The 25,213-nt window shown below is 39.5% G+C and overlaps 1 protein-coding gene across 3 annotated transcripts in view; it reads left to right on the forward strand.

Annotated features, from left to right (window-relative positions):
- Nucleotides 1–25,213, forward strand: part of LOC141947086 (glypican-5-like) — a 396,015-nt gene that overhangs the window by 233,319 nt on the left and 137,483 nt on the right. For all 3 annotated transcript variants that reach the window (XR_012630020.1, XR_012630021.1, XM_074877779.1), the window contains exon 7: nt 4,399–4,519. Coding sequence is in view for 1 of the 3 variants with exons in the window: in XM_074877779.1 (XP_074733880.1) it covers nt 4,399–4,519 (121 nt within the window). In the remaining 2 variants the exon portion in view is untranslated. The remainder of the gene's footprint in view (nt 1–4,398; nt 4,520–25,213) is intronic.

Below are 25,213 nucleotides of genomic sequence, written 5' to 3' on the forward strand. Positions count from 1 at the left end.
CTCCCAGCTGGAGCTTGATCAATATTACTTGGAAAAGCTGCCTACAAGAGCTTTATCTGGCACTTGTATCCTGACCAGTATGAACTCCTGCAGGGAGGAGGGAAGGATGTGGTGTGAAAACAGCACCCTGTTTCCTGGGCTTCTGCAACTAAATACCATTTCTAGTTTGATGCAACTCCTGCAGTCATTTGCCTGGAATTTGAAGTTATTTCTATTTTATATGTTAATTTTAAAGTATTGAACTATCTAAAAAGGCATTGAGAACTATCTAAAAAGTCTTTGAGAGAACCTGTACCTTGGTCCCCTTTCATATTAGGAGTTGAAAAGAACATATTTCAGAATAGCACCTGGCTTTATTTTGAAATAAGTGTTTAGACTTAAATATCTTAAACTATATAATTATATAGAAAATAAATATGTGTGCCTTCAGTTGAAATGCAATCCCATGTGTAAGCAGCATTTCACTTTTTACCTTTTTTTTAAACCTGTGATGAGCTGTGTTAGCTAAGATCTAAAATAACTGATACTGTTCTTCTGAAATACTGTAAAACAAGGGTTTGGGGGGTGTTTTTTTAGAATTTGTTTTTGTTTGTTTTTTAAAGTATCATTGCTTTGCCCAAATAATCAGTGGAATAACATTGGCGTGAGGCTTGAGGTCTGGATGAAAATTCTGTCTGCATGTACTGTTCCTTGGGCTCCAGTGACAATATTTTAATACAACTCTCCTGGCCATTCCTGCTGACATTTCTGGGTTTAGTATGAATAAAGTACTAGAGCTGTAACCAGAGTTAACAATTCTGTACTACAATATTTCAGTTAAATTGCAGGTTATTAAATAAAGCAAGCCAATTTCTGATCTTACTTAATGTAGATTTCCAGTAATTCAGGATCTGATGTCAACAAAAAAAATGTTTTAGATAGTGCAAAGAAGTGAAGTAATCAGATTATCTTTCAGGAAATGTATAGTGTTTATTTCAAAGTATTTTAGCATGATACAGAGCTAGTAGAAGGACTCACAGTTTACAGGGTAGTAGTTTGAGTCAGACATAATATCTTTTTCTAGTACAGTCTTTGGTCCTTGATTATGATGGACTGGAGGAATTTCTCCCTTCTCCCTGGCTGTGCAATTCTCCTTCAGTTCTGTGCCCCATCTCCTTCTCCTTGAACAGGGTAGCCCACCTTCTCTGAACTCACCACTTCTTAGTTCATCCGAGTGTTTCTGGGCTTGGGTTTGTTATAGAAGTGATCTTTCAGTAAGAACACACAGGACAAGCAGAGCTTACGGGTTATTATGGGGAAACCCAAGAGCTGGTTTTGTTGTGCTCTGCAAGTAAGTCCTTTGTCTCTCTTTACATCAGCTTTTTACACTGTTCATTTGGCAGATCACATCTATTTCGGAACTGCCAAAGATCTGTAGTTGGTTTTCTGGGCATTTCCAGTTGTGCAGGTCACATCCCAGACCACAGCTGGGCCAACTCTTCTGTGCTGGAGCCTCACGTTACCAGTTACAGTTGTTAGTGACTGCCATACTGAAGCTATACTAGACTGAGGAGATAAGGAAATGATGCAGGATTCACACAACTCATGCATGCTTTCTCTGACTTCTGAAATTCAGGTAATCCACATTATGAATCTAATTACAAGCAATCTGGGCAGCAGAAATATCTGTGTGTAATTTATGCATATCTCTAGAGCTTTAAAGAGTGAGCCCTTAAATGTGGATGGAACTTTAAGAATATGAGTATCCCCTTTGTCTCGGTGGAGTGTGCACTCATTCATACCAAATGGTCCTATTTTCCTGATAACGATGTATGTAAAAGAGAGTATATATTTAGCAACAGCAATATATATGAGTTGACTGAGATTGACTTCCCACATTTGGGTCCCTTTGAGGACTCTGGCATTAATGCTCCTGCTGATGTCCTTGAATTGGTCATGTTTATGAGAACTCCGTGCAGTGCTGTAGGTTTGTAATACCACTTAGAAGCATTTAATGGAGGCTTGTGATTCACAGGAAAAAGAAGATATCATTTGCCAAAAAAACCCCCAACCAACCCAGAGAGGAAGCAATTTTGCCGCCTTTATCCTGGATTATAATGACATAAGCCTCTAGAGAAATTCTGATAGCTCTAACCAGGGGTTGAATGGAGAGCAATCAAGAGCAATAAAAAGGAAAACCCTTGCGTTTTGATGCTGTTGATGAGTTTCTGATCAGACAAAGCAATGCACACAGAGAATCACTGAACAGACTGGTGGAGGCCATGAGCTGACCCATTGAATTAAATTTCTCCTGTATTGCAACTAGATGATCTCAAAAAGCTATGTCAGGTGTCCCTGTACGCCTACAGTGGGTAACCATGTGTTTTCACATTGTGAGCAGTGTTGAGCATTCAGCAAATAGTATGATTTGTGAACAAAGGTAAAGCTAAAGGCAGGTAACGTGCAGCAGTGTTCCAGTATTGTCCAAATGAATTGATGTGGATTGGTATGATCTATACCAGTCCTGACTTCAAAATAATACTTTAGCTGGGTTCTTCCTGGGGACATCAGTTCAGCCGTCTCAGTCTGCTTGTAAGATCAGAACCTGACCATCATTTTTCACATGCCGTTGCATCGTGAAAGTTTATACTTCCAGATTAGCTTATACTTGTATGAGTTACACATCAAGAAAAATCAGAACATTACCTTAAAAAGGTTCAGTGAACAAAAAAATACAAACTCACTGAAAACAGTTTTCCTTAATGCTTATCCTCTAAATACTATCTGGCTATTGTGAAAAACATGATTTTTTTTTTTTTTTTCAATTCTTTGTTCTAAACCATTTGTTTTTCTTTTTTTCTTTGTCCTGAGAAGTGAAATTTATTGAGTTTACTGAAAAGGCGGACCATTCTCAGTTCTTTCTTTTTAAGCCACCCCTTTTACAGCAGTGTACTGCAGTACGCTTTGCCAGCAGTTTGCATAAAATTTGTTGTTCATCCTAAATTAAATTAAGATAGGACAAGTATATTTGGAGAGATGTTCTGTTGTCTTTCTACAATAGAATTTTGGCACTTTTTTCTACTTTGAAATGATGTGCTCAGCTTCAGCACAAATGGGTGAAGAATTCACTGACAGGAGAACATCTGGGATATCGAAGTATGTAGGTGTGATCAAAATAACAGATATAGCAGGATGTTTCTCTTGACATTTCAGTCCAAAGAAGCACAGGCGATTACTACCTGACCTGTAAAGATGCCAACATGGCATCTTAATGAGATCCTCCCAGCCTTGTGTGTGAGTCTAGGAGAGTTTGGTCTGGGAACAGTCTGTTGTCCAGTTCAGAACAAACATTCCTGCATGCAAACATCCGTGATCTACTTTGTGACAAATGAGTGCTGAACTACTGGGAGGGGTTACATACAACCCTCAAAAACATGACTCGCCAAAAAAGTTTGCTCTGTATCTCTCTGGGATTTTCAGTCTTGTGGATGGGTTGAACTTAAATCATGCATGAACAGATCAACGCTGGAGCCAGTTTCCAGGAAGCACTGGATTCAGCATACATGTGCTGATGAATTCACCTCCTTAACTGTGGTAGAGACATGTTCAGAAGTGGACTCCAAATGTGCACAATCCTGGAATTTTCCCTGTGAGAGTACATGGGTGGAGCCCCAAGCCAATCAAGTTTTGAGAATACACTGTGGTGTATTCCAGAAAAGACTGGCAGTCAACAGTCAATGAGAGAAGATTGTTGATAAGAGACAAGTCATTGCAGTGTGAGAACTGCTGCTATTCCTCAAATAAAGCAGGACTTAGAGAGAATTCCTGTACGTGGACCCTGGCTAGTGAGTTCATAATGCAGATAAGGCATGGTGAGGAGCACTGGTAGAAAGCAGCTGCTGCTTTATGGTGTCTCTAGACAGTTTGGTGATAAAATGCTCGTCTAGCAGGAGAAGTTAATCTCACACTTTGATTAAGAATCTTTTCAAAATTAGACTGCAGTTTCATTGGATTTTACTTCAATCTCATGATGTTTAGTTTCTGTCTTAAATTTCCTGGGTTTCTGTAATTACGAAAAAATGATGTTTTGGAAGCTATCAGCTTTGATTGCTGCATGGAAGAACTTGAGAATGTCAGTTATAAAGGTTCAAATATTAAAATATGAATGAAAGGAACCTCTGTGTGGTTTATGAAATTGTTGTTTGTTCATGACTTGAATAGTTTGAAGTGATGAATGATACTGCAAGAAACTGCGATTTTTATTCTGGTTTGGTGTATTTTAAAACATAAATATTTATTACAAATTTCTATTCCATTTACAAGATATTTGCTTTTTGTAAGTCTCCTTTAATATGATTTTTTATTTTGATGGATATGGTTCCAGTCACTGATGTTTTTCTCTTTTTTCTCTTTTTTCAGTTACACAAGTAGAGTTGTTGCCAATGGATTGAAGGCACAAATTAATAATCCAGAACTGAAAGTCAAAGGATTGGACCCACTCATCAGTAATTTAATTGATAAACTTCAGCACTTTAATCAAGTAAGTAATTTTTAGAAATAAAAGCATTTTATCACTGGGTTTGATAGCAAAGCTGAAGCTAAAATTACTAGGTGGTACTGCTTGTCATGTTACATTTCCCAAGATCACAGGCCTGAAATAGCCATGGAGTGGTCTGGTGCTAAAGGCAACTGAAGATGCTGTTGTGCCAGCTGGTTTATGAACTCTAATAATGCAAAATTATTTCCCTGGAAGTTGCTCTAATTCACGGCTGTTGTACCATAGTTGTTGATTAACTGTCCTACAATCCACAGTCCCAGGAACATGGAGGAACTCCTGAGCCCCACAGTTCACATGACGCTTGTGACTAGAGTCAGGCTGTGTGGTGGGTGCCTTTAGGAGGCCCAAATGGAGAGATAACCTACCAGTGAGTTTGTCAGAGCCACAGTTAACCTGTGTCTGCCTCTATCATCTATTTGGGTTCCCTCAGATGCATTTGCAGTCCTGATGTATCTGCTGTCTTTCAAAGCTGAATGCATGATTCTCTGATATTACTGCTTCATCACACCTCTTTGTGAGCTCTTAAAGCAGTGCCAGCCCAAATGAGCTGGAAACAGATTTAACAGAGATTGATTTTCATTTAAAGTAGGCATGTTTTCATGTCAGTTTGGAAGAATGCTTACAACAGTGTGTTCAGAGTCAGATGTATTTGCACATTAGTCTACTTGTAATCTTTCCCCATTAAAGAGTGATGGAGCATGAGGATATAAATAGTAGAAAACCGCTGTAAGATTAAAATCCACCTTTGTGGGTGGGGTGTGCAGGAAAAAAAATAATCTGTACAGGTAAAAGGGGAAGTGGATTGCTTAGTCAGGATGTGGGGGGTTAGTAAGACTGTGGCTGTGACCAGGTGTCATAGTTTGATCTCTTATTTGCTCCTGCAAAAGTACAACCCTCCTTTACCTCTCATCAACCACCGGTGGTAAATCCATAATCTAACCAGTAATTAGTGTTTTTGTTAAATCTTCCTTAGGTCTAATGTTCTTCTTCAGTTTTGTAGGCTGCAGTTTAGGGATTCTTTGTATCACACTTTGATTTTAACTTGCCATGGGGGATTACAACAACCAGTCTGATGCGGCACTTAATATTACAGTGAAATAGACATTATGTGGTCAGATTGATGAAAAGGATAATTCATTATTTATCTGCCTTTGCATGTTATAAAGTAGAGTGTTAATTTACTTTATAAATATTAGATATATCCATCTGTGTAATAGTCTTCTATAAACACTGACAATAGGAAATAGTTAGAAATAGATTAAATTAAAAGTAGCTGTGTATTGGAAATTCTATTTCTTTGTCTGCTGTAGAAAAATAAAAATCTGAACTGTCTCATCATGAGCTGCATACCAATTTTCTTAAGTTATGTACGTTTGAAAACAGGCTTCAAAGAACACTTTTTAGTCAGTAGAATAAAATCCTATTCCTAGTTCTTTTTGTAAGTTGAAAGTGTTGCTTTCTGTTACTTCTAATTCTGTTTTAGGAGAATATCATCCTTAAGTAAATGTAACTCCCATCAGATTGAGGTGCTTAGCAATAATGGATTCCAAGGGTGAAGGATTAAACAGAATACTGATTATTGCCCTAAGATGGTTCATTCTTAAGTACTTGGGATAATATAAATTCCTTTGATCATAATTTTAGTAAGATTTCTTCAGAGATCAAAACATCAAAGAAGTTGCTAAATATCTAAGGCTTTCACATACAACATCAAACATGTGTAGCTGTTTTCTGCTTCTTGAATTTTCATTTCAGTTGTGATATTAATATACAAATAAAAACTGACACTGAAAAGCCGATTAAATCAGGAGTTTAAAGTATCATCAATAGTGTGTGTAGACTGTATAAAGGAAGAGTTACACAGAATCCCATTACTCATTTTACAGGCAAATTGATTTTTTCATCAATTTTTTTTTTTTTTGAGGCAATATGTAAGCTGGAATTTACAGTGATAAAATAAGGTGTTATCTTTGTATCTTCTTAAGTGTTTGACATTTGCAACACCATTTTAAGCAATAGTTGCAAATTGCATGTGCAGAAGCAATCCTAGAGAAGCAAGAAGCCTGGAGAGCAGAGACCAAAGCAATGCACAGAATGTGCGTCATAGGTGATTTGATGTGTCTAGGCACCAATAATCTTCTACCACTTAGGTAATATTGCTAAACTACCCTGAAGAAAGCATATTCTTGTGTAAGAGAAAGATGTGCTGAGATTTTTTAAAGAAATAACATTTTTGTCTTAACAAAACAAGCTCCAACCATCCTGCATCTATCCATTTGAGAGCCTGGACCTGTTGGCTTTCTCTGCCTCTCTCTCTGTCTCTCTCTCATTCTGTTTTGCAAAGGTGCATGTTTTTGAAAATCAGAATAATCTGCTAGATCAATGTGATGAGGTTGTGGAGTTCTGGCAACTATAGCTACGTTCAAATCAACAGGATTCATTTTTCTAAAATATGTACATTAGCTCAGCAAATATGTACATTAGCTCAGCAATTCTTAACAGTTTCTGAAGCAAATCTAATCTCTGCTGTCTTCAACAGATCCTCTTCCACTGCTGGACCCCAGCTCTTCCTCACAACTCTGCAACCCCTGCTGCAGCCCTGCTCCCCCGTGCTGGCAGTCCCGGGCTGCGGACGCAGCAGCGCAGTGGAGCAGGGGCAGTGGGGCTGAGATAGCACCGGCCTCTGGCAACTGGGGTGGCAATGCAGCACAAGGCTGTGAGCACGAGGGGCTTGTCACTGGCCATGCAGAAGTAGCAAACCATTCATTCATTTAAACCCAAAACTGACAGTCTTTGGTGTACAGCAGCCATTTCTTTGTTGGCTCCTTATTATGACTTATCCACAAATGTAAAGAGATTAATAACTTCACTGATCCTAAATCCCGTGGACATGAACAAAACTCTTGCCAATGTAATATTGTTCTAGTTGGTGCATCCCAACTCCAGCACATTACAAATAATTTGTATGCAAGTCATCTTCCATTTCTGCCTGTCGTTTAGGCTGAAATGCCACTTTGTTGGAGATTATAGCAGTGCCTCGTTTTTTTCATCTGGGATTTAAATCCTCACCACATAGTTATTGTTTTTTTAAAAAATGATTATGCAAAGAGCAGGCTATTTCATAACCACTTTGCAAAGCCAAAACTAAAGTGAAATTTAGAGAATGTTATTCAACAATTACTGTTATTTGCATCCCTGCCAGAGAAGGTATTTGGAGGGTTTATTGTAGCTGCTCATTCACATATCAATAGAATTACTGAGTTACAATTTACAGTAACTTTTACTTTTAGTAGTGCAAAAATAGATCAAGTGAAGTCCCAGGTCGATTTTTAAAAACTAGCATTCAGAAATAACATCTTTTCCTCCCTCTTTTTTGTGACTAGAGCAGATGTGAACTGCAACTGATAATAAACATAAAATCCCCCATTGCGCCTTTTTCGAGTACTACTTCTTGCCACATAATCACACTTAAATATGTTTTAATGTTTTTCCTCAGCAAAATGTTTTTCACAGTTCAAACAAAAGCAGTTCTGAGGCCGAGGTTAAAAATCCTAAAGGATCAATTGCATTGAAAAGCAATGAGAATGTTAGGGAAAACTGAAAAAGCTGTGACTATAACTTCACTATCAGGGTTGCACGGGCATTCTCAAAGGATTATAATATAATAAGTATTATACAAGTTTAACTTATTTGTCTTTTGTCAGCCTAAATCTAATCTTGACAGATTTTGAGAATCAGTGTGTTTTGCTGTTGTCAGAGATGAATGCTTAGGGCATGGCTGTAATTCAAGAAGACAGTGCAATATCCTAACGCCTGAAATTAGAGTAATGTCAAAGCATATCTTGCTGAATCTGGACCCGCTTTTTTTTGTTTTTCCCCACCAAAGTCTCATGGATCTGCCAGCTGAACTAAGAAATGCATGTAACTTGAATTCCTTTTAGATTTGTATACAAAGGATGCCGTCATAGCAAAGTTCAAAGCAACAGCACTGAAATGTTTCTTATCAATAATATGAGTTAGCCATAATTTAATCCCCAATGTGAATTTAATTGGGTTAGACAACAGAGACTAATACAATAAATCGTTCAACTACTACTTAATTTAAAAGTATATCTATTTTTTTTAGACATCTATAAAATTTATTACATTATAGAGTTTTTATATGAGATTTAAGTGGAGACAGGTTGGTTTGATTTTCATCCAGACTTGTAGCTGACTTGGACTAAGACTCAAAATATTCTGTTCTTCATTTCATTCAATGAAAACATAGAAAGGTAGTCATCTTAGAAAGACTGTTGCTATATTACTTCTAGTACTTGGGATTTAAACAGCCCCAACAGGCTTAGAAGTATTATTGCTTGCCCCCCACATACCTCCCAAAACCCACAGAGACGTGTGTCTCTTACAGAACAGAGCATCTTTCCCAGAACTGCCATATGTCTGGACTTTTTTTCTCTCCAAAGCATTTGGAGACTTTGGACATTTCTTCAGGATTTCAGGTGCTTCATATCCCTTTAGGAAGTGTGAAGCAAGACATATGGAAATCCTGGAGATGTTCATTCTTTCTTCAGGGGCTAACCACACAGACTATCTGTAATTTAAGGCACTGAATTTAATGCAGATGTACAGACTAATAGAAGAAGACACACTGAAGTGATCGGGCCCTGGTCCTAGTTATGCAGTGTGTACAGTGCACTGACAATCTGTGCACATGTAGTATGCTTTCAGGATTCATTGCATTCAGACTCAGGTACTTCTGTGATGGTAATCCTATACAGAAATATAGGAGGTGAAAGACCGTGCTCTGAGCATAGCCAAGGACATGCCACCCAACTGACCCCAAGACTGAATTTATCTTTTACAAGTAACGTACGACCCACGCCACCACTCAACTGGTGAAAGCAGTCCGTAACACGACAGAGACTGTTGATTCTTCAGTGCAGGTTTTTTAATGATCTTCAAGGTCTTTTCCAACCTAGATGATTCTGTGAATGGTCTGAGTCATAGAAATTAAAGGTTAGTCTTGCCTCAGCCTGTCTGCAGTTCAGGTACAAGAGAGATTTTCACTGAAGCAAACATTTCTGCAGCTGTGTTGGTCCTTCTTGAATTCACATCACTATAAAGGCAGTAACAGCCCTCACCACCTTCATCTCCAAATGTAAACGGCAGTGATAATTAAATTAATACAGTAGTTATTGACTGATTAATAAATAGCAGCAAGAAATGCATATATTTCAGGAAAATAAAGATAGAATTAATGAAACCTGAAAGAATTATGTTTAAAGTCTTATAAAGCCAGGAAAGAGCAAATGGACTGTTTGTTTATTTTTTCTTTTTATTTCCTGCTCTGTTGTATAAAAATTGTTCACCCCTATAGTCAAATAAACTATCGTCTCAGATTACTTCATCAGTTATGCAGAGTTTGTTTCTCATCCTATTTTTTTAAAAAAATGTTTGTTCTTATTAGATTCATGGGCTGTTTTTCTTCTCCCCTGCTAAGAATCAGACATCTCTTTGCTTTCAGATATAGATGGTGTATGCTCAGCTCCAGGATAAGTTATGATCTTTTCCATAATCCATATGCAATGAAACAACTCGTCCCAGTGCTTGAAACAATCCAGCTTACTCAAAGACTGAGCATGATCTTTCTCTGTATGGTTTTCTATTTCTTAGGAAATATATATGTATGCATATGTAATCTATGCTGTATAAAAATTTGGAGACATTAGATTTCATCACACCTGTGATTAAGGCAAGAAAAAATACCTAAATGCTGCCAGCCTGGGAAAAAGAAACAAAAATCTAGTAGCAATTTAGCTCTGTCTTGTTTCTTTAAAGAACTTGGCAGATTTGTGTCATACATAGTTCTTATCAAGTTATGTTTGGGTCCATAGCTTTTTGCTTTTGTAAGACATTTTCACATGGACTTGTCAATCAAAGTTGAAAAAATGCATCCACTGTCTATTGGGGGATTCTTTTGTCACTGAGAAAAATCAAAATCAACAAAGAGCCCTCTTTGCAAAGCAGCGTATCACACAATAGTGTGTTGGGTTATGGAGGTATATAGCCGACCACATAGTAATGTGGATGCTTCACTAGGAAATATTTCTTGCAATAAAGGCTCTAGTTCTCAGGCAACTAAATAGGATGTAGTTGCTGATTGCTTAGGAGCATTTATCTGTCAGGGCTTCCATTAGAAGGAGTAAAATTCACAAGAAATATATTCAATCAGTGGGCTGGGGCATCTGAAGTCTGTCAAAATCCTATTCCGGTCTTAGGTTTCTTCAAACCTTTATCGCTTTGAGATCAGTAATTCGTGCCCTTTCCTGGCTTCTGACTTATGCATCCCAGGTGAGGCTCCTGGGGAGTACCCACAGGGAGGGGGTGTGCAGGGCAGGGAGCAGGGACAGGCTGAGAGCCACAGACAACTCAGCCGGGCTCCTACTGGAAAATACATAGATGCGGCCATGAAGGAAGAAAAACTCACTCAGATTCCCTTTGTCTGCATACCTTGAGGGGCAGATAGAAAAGCAGACCAGCTGATAATAATTCAGTCATTAGGTTATTTATCTGGAGACGTGGGATCCCCTCATTCAAAGCCAGGCAGCCCTTGTTGCTGGGCTGTGTGCAGTGGTTTTCTTCTTGCATACACCCTTATGTTTTGAAAAGAAATGAGTTCGGAAGCTCTAACCTTTGTTCTGCTGTGGCATTAAAACTCCTGTCAAAACCAGAAGTTTGTCCATGAATCAGAACAGGAGAGCTCTTTCTAGTCCAGTCCCACTGAAAACACATCACTGGAGCATTGTTTTATGGAGAGCATATGTTAACATTGTAATTTATTGCTAATTGAGGCATATATCACCCCTGGCTGAAATCAGTGTACTTTTGCTGGCCTGAGCTCTGCAGGTTATTTGTTTGGTTTTGTTAAATACAGTAACTTGAGATATAATTAAATAATTTTAATTAGAATTGAGAAATGACTTTTTGGTATTAAAAACAGCATCAAGTTTTCAATAGAAACAGAAATCATGTGAAATACTGGCTCAACTAAACTAAAATGTAGCATTTTAAAATAAGACAAATCTGAATCTCAACGTAAATCCAGCATATTTTATTATATGCTAGCAAATATATAATGCTAAAATGCCCCTTTATTATTCATGTGTTGTGTCTCAGAGTGTGCTGTGCTATTCGTCTTGCAAGCATTTTCAGAAATTATTTGCCCAGATGGGCCATTGTATGTGTTTTGTTTTGCTCATTGTGGGAAATTAGTCTTAATAAATCAAAATCACATATTGAGTCACAGTAGTGACTTGAGCCAAGTGGGGGAGAGGGAGGGGAGAGCTACTGTTTCAATTTATAACTGAGCCAAAACATTTCACATATAGAAAAACATAGTTTGAAAAGAAGAGTCTTATTTAAAAAAAACCATAACAGAGTGTGTCCTTTGGCTTGAGTGCCCAGTTCTAGTTGCAGCTGATTAGCGAAACCCGAGCTGATCTTGTTTTCACAGATGAGCTGAAAAAAGTGGTTTTGATCCTCTGGTGTAATGGCTGCAAGCGAGGAGAGGGTTAAGCCTTGGCGTGATCTGCTTTGGCCTGACCAGTGGAAGCTGGTACAAGGAGCACAAGACTGGGCACGAGAATGTGAGGGCTGGTGTGGGCACCCAAGGCCAGGCAGGACAACAAGGCAAGGGCAGCAGCGTGGGGCATCTAGGAAGAGCTGGGCAGGCCTGGGCGCTTTGGATTGCTGCCTAGGGCATGGGGGCAGCAAAAGGGAAACTCTTCCACCATTAATGGAAATACTGTGGTTTCTTGCCACCCCAAGAGAAATGCGTCACTCTAATACCAGTTGTCCTTGTGGTATAAGGTGCTAACCAAAATGCGTACTATTGTTACTGTTGAACAACTGTGAGCAATTGTTATTGTTCTTGACCAGAAATGCCCCTCTGTGGGTGTTGACAGAGCGGAGGAAGCATGGATCTGACTGCTACCTTAGCCTGCTTGTTTTGGTGTTAGCTGATTTTTTTAAAGATAAAAAGTCAGCAATTATCATTGAATTAATTAAGGGTGTCATACTGAAATTATACATTCTCTTTTATGTAAATACTTATTTTGTTCTGCTGGCCCATCTTTTTCTAATCACTCTAATAATTGTAAGTTATAGACATTGTTTTAAGTTATTATCATTAGAAGTATGATTATGGTATTTACTTTTGATCTCACTTCTGAGGTACAATAACATGCTTAATTTTGGAGGTGGTAAGCTCCAAATTAATAGGAAATAAATAATAGGAAAGAAAATAATAGGAAAGAAAACAGAGATTTATGGGCTGATGATTGTTTTCCTTAGGGTAGAGGAAAGGTCGTCAAACAATTGATTGATCATTGGCCAAAAGGAAGGACAGGGTCGTTTTCCTCTCTTTCTGTTCCACTACTAAAGGGTGGAGACAGGTAGAAATAGCAGTGTAAGAGAATGTAATTAAAGACTACCTAAAGTCCAGACTTAGTCTGTAAACCTTAAGTGGATCTCTACTGCTGGTGACAAGGGGATTAATGCTACTAAAATATACTGCTATTTCCCAGTTAAAGCAAACTTGTTTCCAGCAATAATTTGGGTTGCATTGTAGCCCAAGTTGATGAATTGGACCTGAACTGCAGAAGCCCCAGATCAGGTGTCCCTCTGAGAGGTTTCTTTCACAAGGTGCCTGATATGGCTGCCCACCGTGGCTGCCCAATGCCACTCCCAGATGCTTCCCGCACAACCCAGAAGCATGGGAGCCAAGTCATCGATAACACCTGCAGCCCTCATATTTAGGCTGCTTAACCAGTTCCTCTGTGGCAGCTTCACGTGAGATGGTTCATACTTATCTGCCCAGGCAAGCAGTCTTTTAATGTATCCCCTCACTGTATCTGCAATGTGTAGAGAAGCTAAAAACTCTGAATCGGTTTGGTGCCATTTGTATTCATGTGATCAGTCATGTACTTCTTGGAGGACAAAATAGACAAGCTAATGATAGGTGTGAGGTGAGGTTAAGCAAACTTCCTTGTGTCACTGTCTAGTCTCTAAAGGAAAAAGCTGGCCCATGAGCAAGCATCAGAGGAATACTTGATCTGCACTATCAGTGTTCATTCTCTTATGCGTTTGAATTTAGAAAGCAAGCCTGAATATTGGAGAGAGGCTGTGTCAGGAATAGCCTTTCACTTCTATTTAGGGAGACATTCACAAGTAATTTCTAAAACAGGAAAGATTAAAGAAAAATCCCTCTTGTTTGATGCAGAACCACTACTGTGAAATAGCATTATTTGTCAATTTAAAGAAATTCAGTCTTACAATAGACCTGTTTTGCTTCTGACCCTGTCTTACACTTCTGTGGTGTTATACATAATACTTGTAAAGATTCGAGTATATTATATCTCACACCCACCTTATCACAGACACATCCTAGAGCCATGCTGAGAGTAGTTCCCCAAATCCAGAAGAGATCCTAGAATATCAGACTCACATTTTCCTCACTCATCATGAGCTCTTCTGCCAAGCTGGAATCAAAAAAGCAAGATGTATGTAGGTGCATCAACCTAGTTAGTAAGATCACACAAATGCCGGTTTGGCATGATCATTGTTGCTACTGCTCTTTTATTAGAAGCATGATGCAGTTTGTGAATGGCCACAGACCTCCGTGACCTTGCTTTCAGTGTGTTCCCCAAAACATTGGGCATCTCAGCATTCTGGACGCTGAGCATGATGGCTGGCCAGGCTGCACTAGCGTGGTGGAGAAGACATCTTCCTGCTCTCTGCCCCACAAGCAGGCCTGGGAGGCTTTTTGCATCCTGACACCAAGACATCTCTCCCTTCTTCCAGCTTTCAAGTATAGCTATTCCTGCTTATCCAGGGAAACTCTTCTCCATTAACAGCATTAATTTTGTGTAGCCGATGTCCTGTTTTCTCCATTACAAAAGCATGATGCCATACATCCATGTCTCATTAGAATTCCCACAATAAACTTCCCATCAGATACAAATGGCTGAGTCTTAACTACCTGTTTGCTAATGCTGACTGCAAGAGAACCCTCTGGTAGGGAGGAAACCACTTTTATTCATAAGTGTTTGTTTCCTAATTTTTGGCTTCTTACTTTTGTTTCATTTGCAAAGAACGTAAATTCAGCTAATACCAAAAAGTTTAGTGGTAATTTTACAAACCCCTTCACTCTAATTTTCACTGTCTGTTACTTTTATGAGCTAAGTCTGTTACTTTTATTTTTTTGGTCTTTAACTTTCTTACTTTTTTGATGGCTTTTGTTGCCCATATTGAAATGTTTTGTTTCTGAAAATCAGCCTAGTTTAAGTCCATTTTAAAATAATTAAGTTAGGTGTATTATTTAAAGGCACCATGAAAGCTCTTCAGCTGAGTGTATCAGCTGATTTCATTGTACTCCAGACAGTGTATGCAGTTTGCCCCTAACTCAATTCAGTCCTTTGCGGGTGTGAGGCCAGCATGTAGGCTTAAGAGGAAGACAGAGCAAGGAATGGAAAGTAATTTCTTTGGTCATAGGAGACTACAGCGGTTTCCCATAAACATTGTTCTATCTGGATCATTAGGGATGGTAAAAATCAGACAGTTATATCAATAACAGGTTAAATGCAGCAGCACTTGGTATGGAACCAAATTCCACACCAAAGCCATAGAAGATGGGCTGTGTCAGGGAACCACCTAGGGACTTCATCTTTAAGGAAGGTTAAAACTCAATTTCAAATAGAGATGTGCTGATGTTCTGTCACTTGATCTCTGCATTCTGTCCCAGACACAACCAGAAGTTGCTTATGGATCTGTAACACCTGAGAGGAAATAGCCATAGCCCAGCCCTGAGCTTTGGGCAGTCCTTGGAGCAGGAAGCTACAGTGCCTTGCAGGTGTGGGGGCTTAGTGCTTGTGGGAACTCTCTTTAAATGGCTCTAAGAGGACTGTTTCTCACAGCTGCAAGACACCAGGATCAGCAGTGATGTGAGCTTCCCAAGAAGCTTGAGACCCTGCCACTCACAAAAAAAAAAAAGTGTAGCTTCCTGAAGTAGCAGGTTTTCCTGGCCCTGCAGAGCTCAAGGAGCTCAGAAGCCCTGCCTGCCCAACTGGTGGGTGCTCTTCTTACAAAGTGACTGTTCAGGAACCCCAGCTGCGACATGGACTGGGCCGTAGGCTGGCGTCTGCTCAGCACAGACTGAGACCCAAGGTTTTCTGTTAGTGTTCAGTCACTGTCTGGAGTTGGTGTATTTGTCTGAGATACGATATTAACCGGACTCTCCCCACCGTGCCTTTCTAGGTTGATACCTTGAGAGGTGACATCACTACAATACCTAATGGCTTCCCTCACCCTGGAGGTGAAACACTGGTAGAAATAATGATAGGAAAATACTGTGCATCTGTGTCTTAAATGCAAACTTGGACACAGTTGAGTAGCCTTCCTCAGCTTTCTTTGAAAGTCTAAGTCCAAGCCAACATTGTGTGCACTGGCTTACATGATGCTTAAATGACAAAATGCAGAGAGGCCCACAGAGCACTTACATTAACGACTGTCATAAGTAATAGTCAATAGATATTAAGGATTTTTTTCAAAATACAATAACAATAAAACTATTTTTAGAGGGCATATATTTTAATTCTGATTGTTCTATCATCTTCTACCAGAATTTACCAGAGTATAAAAGTTACCAGAGAGTAATAGACAATTTGAGGTTCAAAGGGACAATCTGGAGATAATCTGGCTCAACTTTCTGTTGAAGGCAAAGTCTTAGATTAGGTTATCCAATGCTGTATAAAATCAAGTGTTGCATAATTCCAGCGAGGGAGGTTCCACCTCTTCTCTGGTACCCCTCTGTTTTCTGTTTATTTGCTTGCTTATATCTATGAAAATAAGTACGCTAGTCTTAAATGCCTCACTTCTTCCTGTTTATAATGTTCTCAAGGTCCAGCTTGACTTCATAGACAATAGTTCTTGGGCACAGAATAGGCACTTTATACCTTTATACACTGAAATATGTTCCAGTGTATAAAACGAGCAGTTATATAATAACTTGATAGCGGGATACCTGGAAGTTCCTGCTTCCTATAGGAAAACATCCAAAGGAAATGATAACCAAAGTAAACAGCATGTCTCCGTATCTTGCATGAAGCAGATTCCTGTTACAAGTCCAGCCTGCCTGGATTACCACCAGTGAGGCTGACATAAATAAATGACGAATACTGGCTAAGCAGCAGCAGCCTGCTCATTTACAGAGCACAGAATTTGCATACACTTACTGGCTGGAAGAAAATTTACTACTGTGCACATGATGCTGAGAAAAGCCTCGGGTATTACAGTTGGGAACCATTTGCTCATTACTGTTCTTTTGAATAGCAATGAGGTGCATGTAAGAGTCTGTATGCCATGGCTCCTGTGCATTTGTAAATGTAGCCTGTTCCTGGGCATAAATGGGACTTTTTCTACCTTTAATTGTGCTTTCATGGCTGAAAATGCCACTTAGAGATTTGAGTTCTGTAGTCCTGAAAACATCCAGGCCCTTGGTTTCTATACACCTAAACACCTTGGGCTTTGGCTAGCTGAAGTCTCTTGCATTGCAAATATGATTTATTTACTATGCACTGTTTAGTGACACCTACAATCTATCCTGCTTCCTGGGACTGTATGCATTTTAAATGAGATAATACATTTATTTCACTTGCCTTTTTCATGCATCTGAAATGAGCCTGTTCCTCAGTGCAGTTACGTGGGAGTGGATCTATTTGGGGCTGAGTATTCCCAGTCCCAGATGTCATGGATGAACTTGTCATTATGCAGAACAGTCACCCAGGAGACCACTGATTCCCTTCAGAAATAGGTAGCCTTAGTATTGCCTTAACACTAATAGCAAAGTGAAAAATGAGAGGCAGTGAATAAAACTGCCACTTCACATGTAGAAATTATACACCTTCATCACTGTTTTCTCAAGCTCGCTTTTGAGCTGTGCAAAGACACCAGTCTTCACTCTGGAGGAAAGTCATCCCATGGAGAGTCTGTTATCACATAAATCTCATGTAAGTGATTTCCCCCACCCCAAAGATCTGAGAGTTGCCAGTACTTAGCAAGCACGCGCTGCTCACAACCACTGCAGAAAGCATCTGCCTCACTGCAAGACAGAAACTGGGTTCTCTGCCTCCTATGGCAATTGAGAGCTCACAAAAAGTTACTAATGTAGAAACATCAGGGAGTATTCATAAAGGGTAACATTGGTCTAGTAAAGCAAACAAGACCCAGCGTGTATAACCATGCTCAAGCCCAGAATCAGTATTTACGTATGGCCCTAACTTTAAATACCTAAATAATTCTATTGGCTATTCACACTGTGTATAATTGTAATTATATGCATGTTCGAGTGAAGACCGTGCTCAAAAATAAGAGATACAGGGCCTGATGTAAACCTTCTGAGGTTAAACCCTTTGCCTAATGGCTGGAGAGTAAGAGCCCTTCTAGAGAGTAAGTCAAAATCTCGACATGGAGGCTTTTATTCTGGATCACACTTCTCCACTGATGATAAAGGGAACCTAGGGGGAGGGTCTTCTGGCAAGGGTAGCATTAACCTTTGTGAGTCCACTACCATTTATCCCCCCCCAGTTTTCTCTTTATCAGAAGTCTTTGTTCAGTGCAGCATTTAAACACACAGCTCGCTCGGCCATTGTGTGGAGATGCGTGTCAAGAGGTGTGTGCTCTTTCGATGCCTTAGTGCCAGGTGTGCTCCTGCGTTCCAGGCTCACGGCGGTGTGCACACATGACACAGCCCCCAGCAGAGACAGGGGTAACAGGATTGAATTGTTTTGAAGCAACCACAATGTGTCCTCAGTCTTACACAGTTCAGTCACATCTGAAGATGAATTTATGTAGGCCTCTACATGCTTCTAATGTGTGTAACTGAAAAAAAAAAGAAACTGATGTACGCATTCTGTTATTTCAACATTTGGAAAAGAAGGTTTCTAACTCTAATTTATTAATAATTCTGATATGGAAGATACTTTTTCTATGTGATGAGGACTTTTCCACAGTTACAAAATTATGTCTAATAACTAATTCAAACGGATTCAAGTGATAGTCAAATTTGAACACAGCTTTTAATAGCCAGAAGCAAATAACTAGAACATAGCCTACTGATATGAAGCTTGTAGTGTTTTGAATGCTGCCATATGTCCCGATACATATCAGCCTTGCAAACAGAATGAAAAAGTGCTCAGCATAATTTCAGTGCTCTGCATCTTGTTTGCCCCTTTCAGTATCTATAAGAGGAGCCTCTCACAGCAGAGTTTTTCGAAATGACATGTTCATGGAAGTGAACTGGCAGACAAACAATGTAATTATTGGATAATATAATGAAATATGACTTGTGCTTCACTGCAGTAAAATGACACTGAACCATATTTGATGTGGCATTTGAAATAAGAGAATCTAATAATATTAAATGGATTTCAGAAGGGTAAATGGAAAGCTTGAGATTTGTCTTTCTTAGGCCGTATAATTGGGGCTGGATGAAGTCATAAAGAGAGGGGAGAGGGCCATGAGCCGCAGTGAGCTGCAGGCACTTTGAACCCCTTGATGAAGCTGACCGTTTATGCCAGTCACTCGAATAAAAGTTTAATATTAAAGAGCTTTGTTGCATGAAGTTCTGGTCTCAAGGGTAATTTTGAGTCATGCAGCACGATACAGAAGTTTTAACTGAGGTGTGTAAAATGAATCACTTCAAGTATTAAAGTTCAATTTTGGACTTCATTTAGAGTGTTTATGAACCATATGAAGCAATATTATACTTTCTTATTATAAAGATTATTTCAGTTATTGGTTAAAGTACTTCTTTAGATTATTTTTTTATCTAGCTTTGCTAATCACTTCCAAGTATTTGATAGACTAAAAATTGCATACCAGTTACTAGACACGTGAAATATATCATATTACCAACGCAAGAAATATTAACTAATAATCCAAACAAAATATAATAAATTGAGACTTAATTCTGAGACAGTTAAACAAAACTAAAGATATTAGATTTATTTTGAAAACATGAATAATTATTTTTTGAAATAAGAAGCTTCTGTTTAGCTCCACAGTGTAATGGTAAAAGCCAGAAAGTCATGAGTGCGTATTCAGGAAATGGGATTAGCTGGTAATAAAGTATCTCAGTTTAACAGGGAAGGAGAGGACTTTACAATTTCGAAAGTAGCAAAAGTAAGGAAAGAAAAATGCTAATCAGTACCAAGCAGAAATTATGACATGTAAAAATCAAGAAGAAAAGCTAAAGGTGTGATGTAAAACCTGTAACTGGTAGGGCCAAGGACAGTAAGAAACTGTCTTATCTTGCATGCTAAGGTACACTATTAGATAGCAAGTAATTAATAATGAGGCAGAAGGTCTCTCTGTGCAACATATCAATCCTAGTAAATGCAATGAAATTTTTGGCTTTTTTCTTTGAGGAAGCCAAAGCTGTCCTGTCTGTCTGCCGATCAGCCTGCTCCACCAGCAACATTTTAATGTGATCAAGTTCAACTGCATTTCCATAGCCATTTTTAGCTGTGCAGGAAGTTTCTCTCCTTGCCGACTCCTCCTGTTTCAGAAGTTTTTGGACTACACCAACATGTTAGCACATATGGCAGTTTGATTCCTGAGAAAAGATTCTTGGAAGAAATGCCTGAGAGTGATGCACTGAGTACATAAATGGGGGCAAAGGATGCAGGGCATTGTGGTGGTGGTAGGAATTGCTTGTACGCAGAGTTATAGCTGTAACTCTGGTGCTGCACTGTTTTGATTAAGCCAGCACAGTTTTTTGTGTGTGGATGCTTTTTTTTATCAGTTTAGGCAGGAGAAAACTTGAATGACTGTAATCCGGGTTTAGCTAAAATAGTTCAGTGTGAACTGTCAAGCTGGAGTTAAACTAGTGAGCAGGAGTTAAACTGTGTGCAATTGCTGTGCAGCCTGCTGTTAGGCTCGTAGCAATTTCAGAGAGATCGTATGACCAAAATGCATTAGTTCCTTCTGGCTGGTACACAGAAAAAGAACAAGATCATTCTGCTGGAGCCTCAAATCCAAGGAAATTCTGGTCTGTGGAGAATACCCAAGGAGATTGTTTGAATCCTAGGGAAGATTTTGGCCACCTTTTTCTATGGGGGATTGGAAAGTGGTCTAAAAAGAGCAAGTCTGGTCTGGTCTCTATTAACATTATTGTCTGGGTCCCGGAGAATGTCTCCAGCATGATCTAGCTGTGAAGGTAGAAATGACTGTGGACAGACTGTAGAGGATGAGAAGGCACCAGAATATTCAGTCTGCTTTTTAGCTCTCTTCTACTCTGGTTTTTCTCCTATCCCTTCCTTCTTCCAAATCCCCACTGTAAATGAAACATTTAATTTTGCCAGTGGTAACTGGGTGACAGGAGAAGGGTGGAGCACAAGCCCCGCGTGCGTGAAGCAGGCCATATGCTTGTGTGGGTGTGGGCGAGCATGTGGACGTGCTTCTCCATAGAAGATTCAAGTGGGATGAAAGTGCAGTTTGTGGAGGCTGCAGTTTGGGGATGTGGTACTTCACTGCAAACCCCAGAATTCAGGTCAATCTCAGTATCACGCCCAAAGCTGTTTCTCATCATCCCTCTGTTCCTGTTGTATCAACCATTCACAGTGGTAGATAATACAAGTTTAGGCAAGCCAAAACCTTAGGGTCTGTCAGAGGGAAGAGCAGCAAATGGGAGATTTAGCAAATTCACACTTAGTCCCTGACTTCTGCCTTGGATTCAGATTAAACCCTTGACAATCACAGCTACAAGTACATGACAGTTATATTGCTGAAGTTAAATCAAGTCAAATTTCTTCCACCATTTTGTAAGACCTATAAGGGAGGTGGGAGAAGGCAGTGTTAGTCTGGCTCCTGGAGGGGAAGATGGCATTGATTTCTTAAAGAACACTAAATCCTGAGAATTCAGACACGCCATATTTTCACTTTCCAGTCCAAGACTAAACAGAAAATAGCAACATCAGCCCTGGAGGCATGATACTGAGGAAGAATTTTGTTTGTCTTGTTTCTCCCAGTCCTCCCTCACCCTGAAATATTCTTTAGCACCTGCAAGTCCACAGTGCTTGGTGGCAGTTCAAGCTTTCATTTTAGGATGCTGTTCCTTAATGTGGCTTTATACAAAGTTCTAGATGTGACAGAAATTAGGTGAAATATCTACAACAGTTTGAACAGGCTTCTATCTTATCTGGACTTTGGTAGCTTTCAGAAAGCTGTCAGCTGTAATATACTGTGTTGGCATATATGTTCATGTTTGAGTATATATAATTTTGAGCATTGCAAGCTGAAGACAGCAGAATCAAAAGCTAGTTGATCAGACAGATGCTCATGTGCCACTGAAAACTTTGTCAGTAGATGTAGTTACCTCTGACTGTCATAATGATGTGATTTTTTTCTTTCTCTGTCTCTGAAAGAAGACAAGTTGATGTCTATCCACAAAATATCTCTTTCTGTCCTCTGCTATGCTTAGCTTCACCCAGAGGTTTCACTCTGGATGGGAGTGTCTCCCATGATGAATCCTCCAGGCCTGCTGCACTTCCACGTTCAGTACTTGATCCTTAGAAGGTTCCTTATCCCTTCCACGCTGCCCTGTGCTCATCCTCACATGTAGTTTGTAATAACTTTTATTTCACATTTTATGCAAGACAACATCCTCTCTTGAAGGTTTATAAGCTCACTGAGTGTTTTGGCTGGATGTCACTTTTTGGAGCACTGCTGTAATCTGACACAAAAGTCTTAGCTGCACCTGATGGAGCTGCTGAGGTTCATTTGTTGTCAGTCTCCTGTTGAGGATATTATTGTAGCTCTTGACTAAGGCAGTAGACAAAACTGTCCATTCAGGTTTTTGGATTAAAAGGCAACTTCCCGAACTTAGTTCGCAAAGGTTATGTGAACCTAGATCAATAGGAACGACTATATTGTACATGGCAGTGGCAGACACAAGGTCTTGGCTCAAAGCTGCCCTTTGCACAAAAATTAGCAGGGAGCACGTTCCCCCATCTCCTCCAGAGAAGCAGCCGAGGGCTGGGTTTTTCTTTGTGAATAACGTTTGAATTAACATACACACAAGTGCTCTGCACACCCCAGTGTGAAGACCCAGCATAACTGGCCTTGTGGCATTTTAATAAAAGGTAGTGGTTATTTTTAATCTACAAGCAGGAGTTTATGTTGTTGTGTGTTCTGGAATGCCAAGTTTCTAAACATTTTTGTGATTTAAACTTTACCCTTGCAAAGACTGACTTGACAAGGATGCAGATCTGAAAAGGATTTTCTGTCCTTGAGGTCTAGCTCTTTCAGGCCTCTTGGGAGTTTTTAGACACACTTATTGTTCAGGATTCTTTTAAATTAAAAGTTGTAGAGAGCTACACGTTAGTTCCTTGTTATTCTCCATTGGCCTGCCCTATTCGATGTTCATTGTGCAGTAAGATTGTACTGTTTAAATTCTGGTTTATGCAGCGTCCCTTGAGCTAGTTTCTCTCCAAAGATGAGAATTGTGTGGCTAATTTTGTGTGTGGTATCTTTAAATAGGGGCTCCTTACAGCTCATTATTTTCTTTGAAGACAAAGGTTCCCTCCCATCTCTCCTCAGATTAGAAGGTTCTATCTTCAGGCAAATGAATGGCTTTTAAGATAAAAAGTTGGGTGGTCAGGTTGGTTTCTAATTTTTTTTTTTTTCCCTCTCACGATTGCAGAAAATGTGTAATTGCTGTTAGAAAACAGGTAATCTTTTTCATGTATAGTTAAAAATTCTTCTCATTCTTTTGATAACAATTGAAAAAACTAGAAGGAGGGGAAATGTTTCCAGCAGGAATAACAGGGCAAGTTCACTGGTCAACATGCTGTTCCCTCAGCATATTCATGTATCAGAAGCTCAAGCGTTTGTTCTAGAAGCTAGGGAGTAAGCAAGAGAAATCTTCACAGCAGATTCCCAAACTGAAGCAGAGTGTCAGGAAACTTCCTTTTGCTCTTCGTCATATTTTGTAAGCAGTTGATGAAGCCTGAGAACAGCACCAATTGCAGTTTGTCCGCTCCCTGGGACTGGCATTCAGGTGTGGGGTGGGTCAGAAATTGCCTGCTCATCCATCAGTGAGTGAACAGGTCAGTAAATAGCTCAGGTCATCCTCCCAGCAACTTTTGAAGCTGTCAGTCATTTCAACCAGTGTTTAAGTCTCAAAAAAATTTAAGACCTTAGAAGTTTAAGAATAGATGTTTGGAGATTGGGATCCAGTTCAGCGCCCCGCTGACAGAAAGGCTGCAGGGTGGGCTGTGTTTTTGTATCCCAAAGAATCCACATTAAGAGGAAGGAATGAGAAAGAGGACTCTGAGTGGCCCAGCTGCAAGAACAGCTTCAGTCAGGTCTCATGCTTCATTACGTGTGAGATAATCCAGCCACAAACATAAAGCCAAAGGTAATCAGGCTAAATTCTGCTTCCCACAGAACATCTCATTCCATTTGTGCCATGTGTTCAGTTTTGCTTTCCCTGTTGTACTCAGCAGTTTGGTGAATAAAAATGTAGATAACCTTTCCTATTTTCCAGGCTGGACAGTGAGAACAGTTAAACTCCTTATTGTCAAAATTGTATGTGAGTAAACTCTATATGCCTGTGCTTGCCCTTTCCAACCAGTGCTTTCTGCTGTCTCTTTTAAGGAACTGTAAGTTGATCTGCAGCCCAAAGCATAGAAGATTTATGTGTTGATTATTGCATTTGCATAACTAACACAGTAATGAGTAAGAAGTGTTAAGAGCTTCACTTCATTGAAAGAAAAAAAAAAAAGATATCTCTATATTTTTCAGAGCAGAATTTGAGTTTCTTACATAGTATACAGCCACTAATATGTGTTCTTGGACCAATTGTGTGGTTAATGACTATTTGCTGAAAGTTAATGCCATTTCAGAAAGGCCTTGCTGTGCTGAGAACTGCAAATTCCCAGTGCTTCCAGAAAATATAAATTAACAGCTCAGGAGGGACTCTTCCCTGGATGTCACCTTTAAGTTTCTGTGCTTTACTGTGGATTGTTCATTTTATTGAACACACTAAATCGTAAATGATTATATTGTATAATTGAGGGGTGATGTCACACACTTGACAGCTGTCAGTCACGTGTTGTGTTTTTTGGTCAAATGACTCTGAATAACTGTTTCAGATGCCACAGAGCCTGTTTAATGCTTCATATGCAGGAGAGCTTTGTTAGAAAACTCTCAAAATACAGCTACTGTCTTTTACATAGATCAGCAGTGTGGCCATAATTAGCAATGCCAAGTTATTACTATACACACTGGAAATGTGCTTCATAACCAATCTCATGTAACTGCAGTTTCCAACTTACAATAAAGCAAAGCTGAGGTGTTCAGACGGGGAAAAAAAAAACGAAAACACCACAAACCCCCCTGAGTTACAGCTTGTGATGCTACAGCTGTGAGCTTCTGCTCAGGAGACCAGTTATTGTAGCTCCCTGACTTTTGGGGCAGATTCGTGCTGCCCTGAGTTGCAACAATTTTGAAGAAGCCCAAGATGAAGAAGAAGTTGAAAGTATCTGAAACAGCCTTCAGAGTCTAATCAAATATTCCTGAGTGTTTTGATAGTCAAAACATGATTTTTTTATAAGTTCA

The sequence above is a fragment of the Strix uralensis genome, chromosome 9 (assembly GCF_047716275.1).
Source record: "Strix uralensis isolate ZFMK-TIS-50842 chromosome 9, bStrUra1, whole genome shotgun sequence".
In the NCBI taxonomy this organism is placed as follows: domain Eukaryota; kingdom Metazoa; phylum Chordata; class Aves; order Strigiformes; family Strigidae; genus Strix; species Strix uralensis.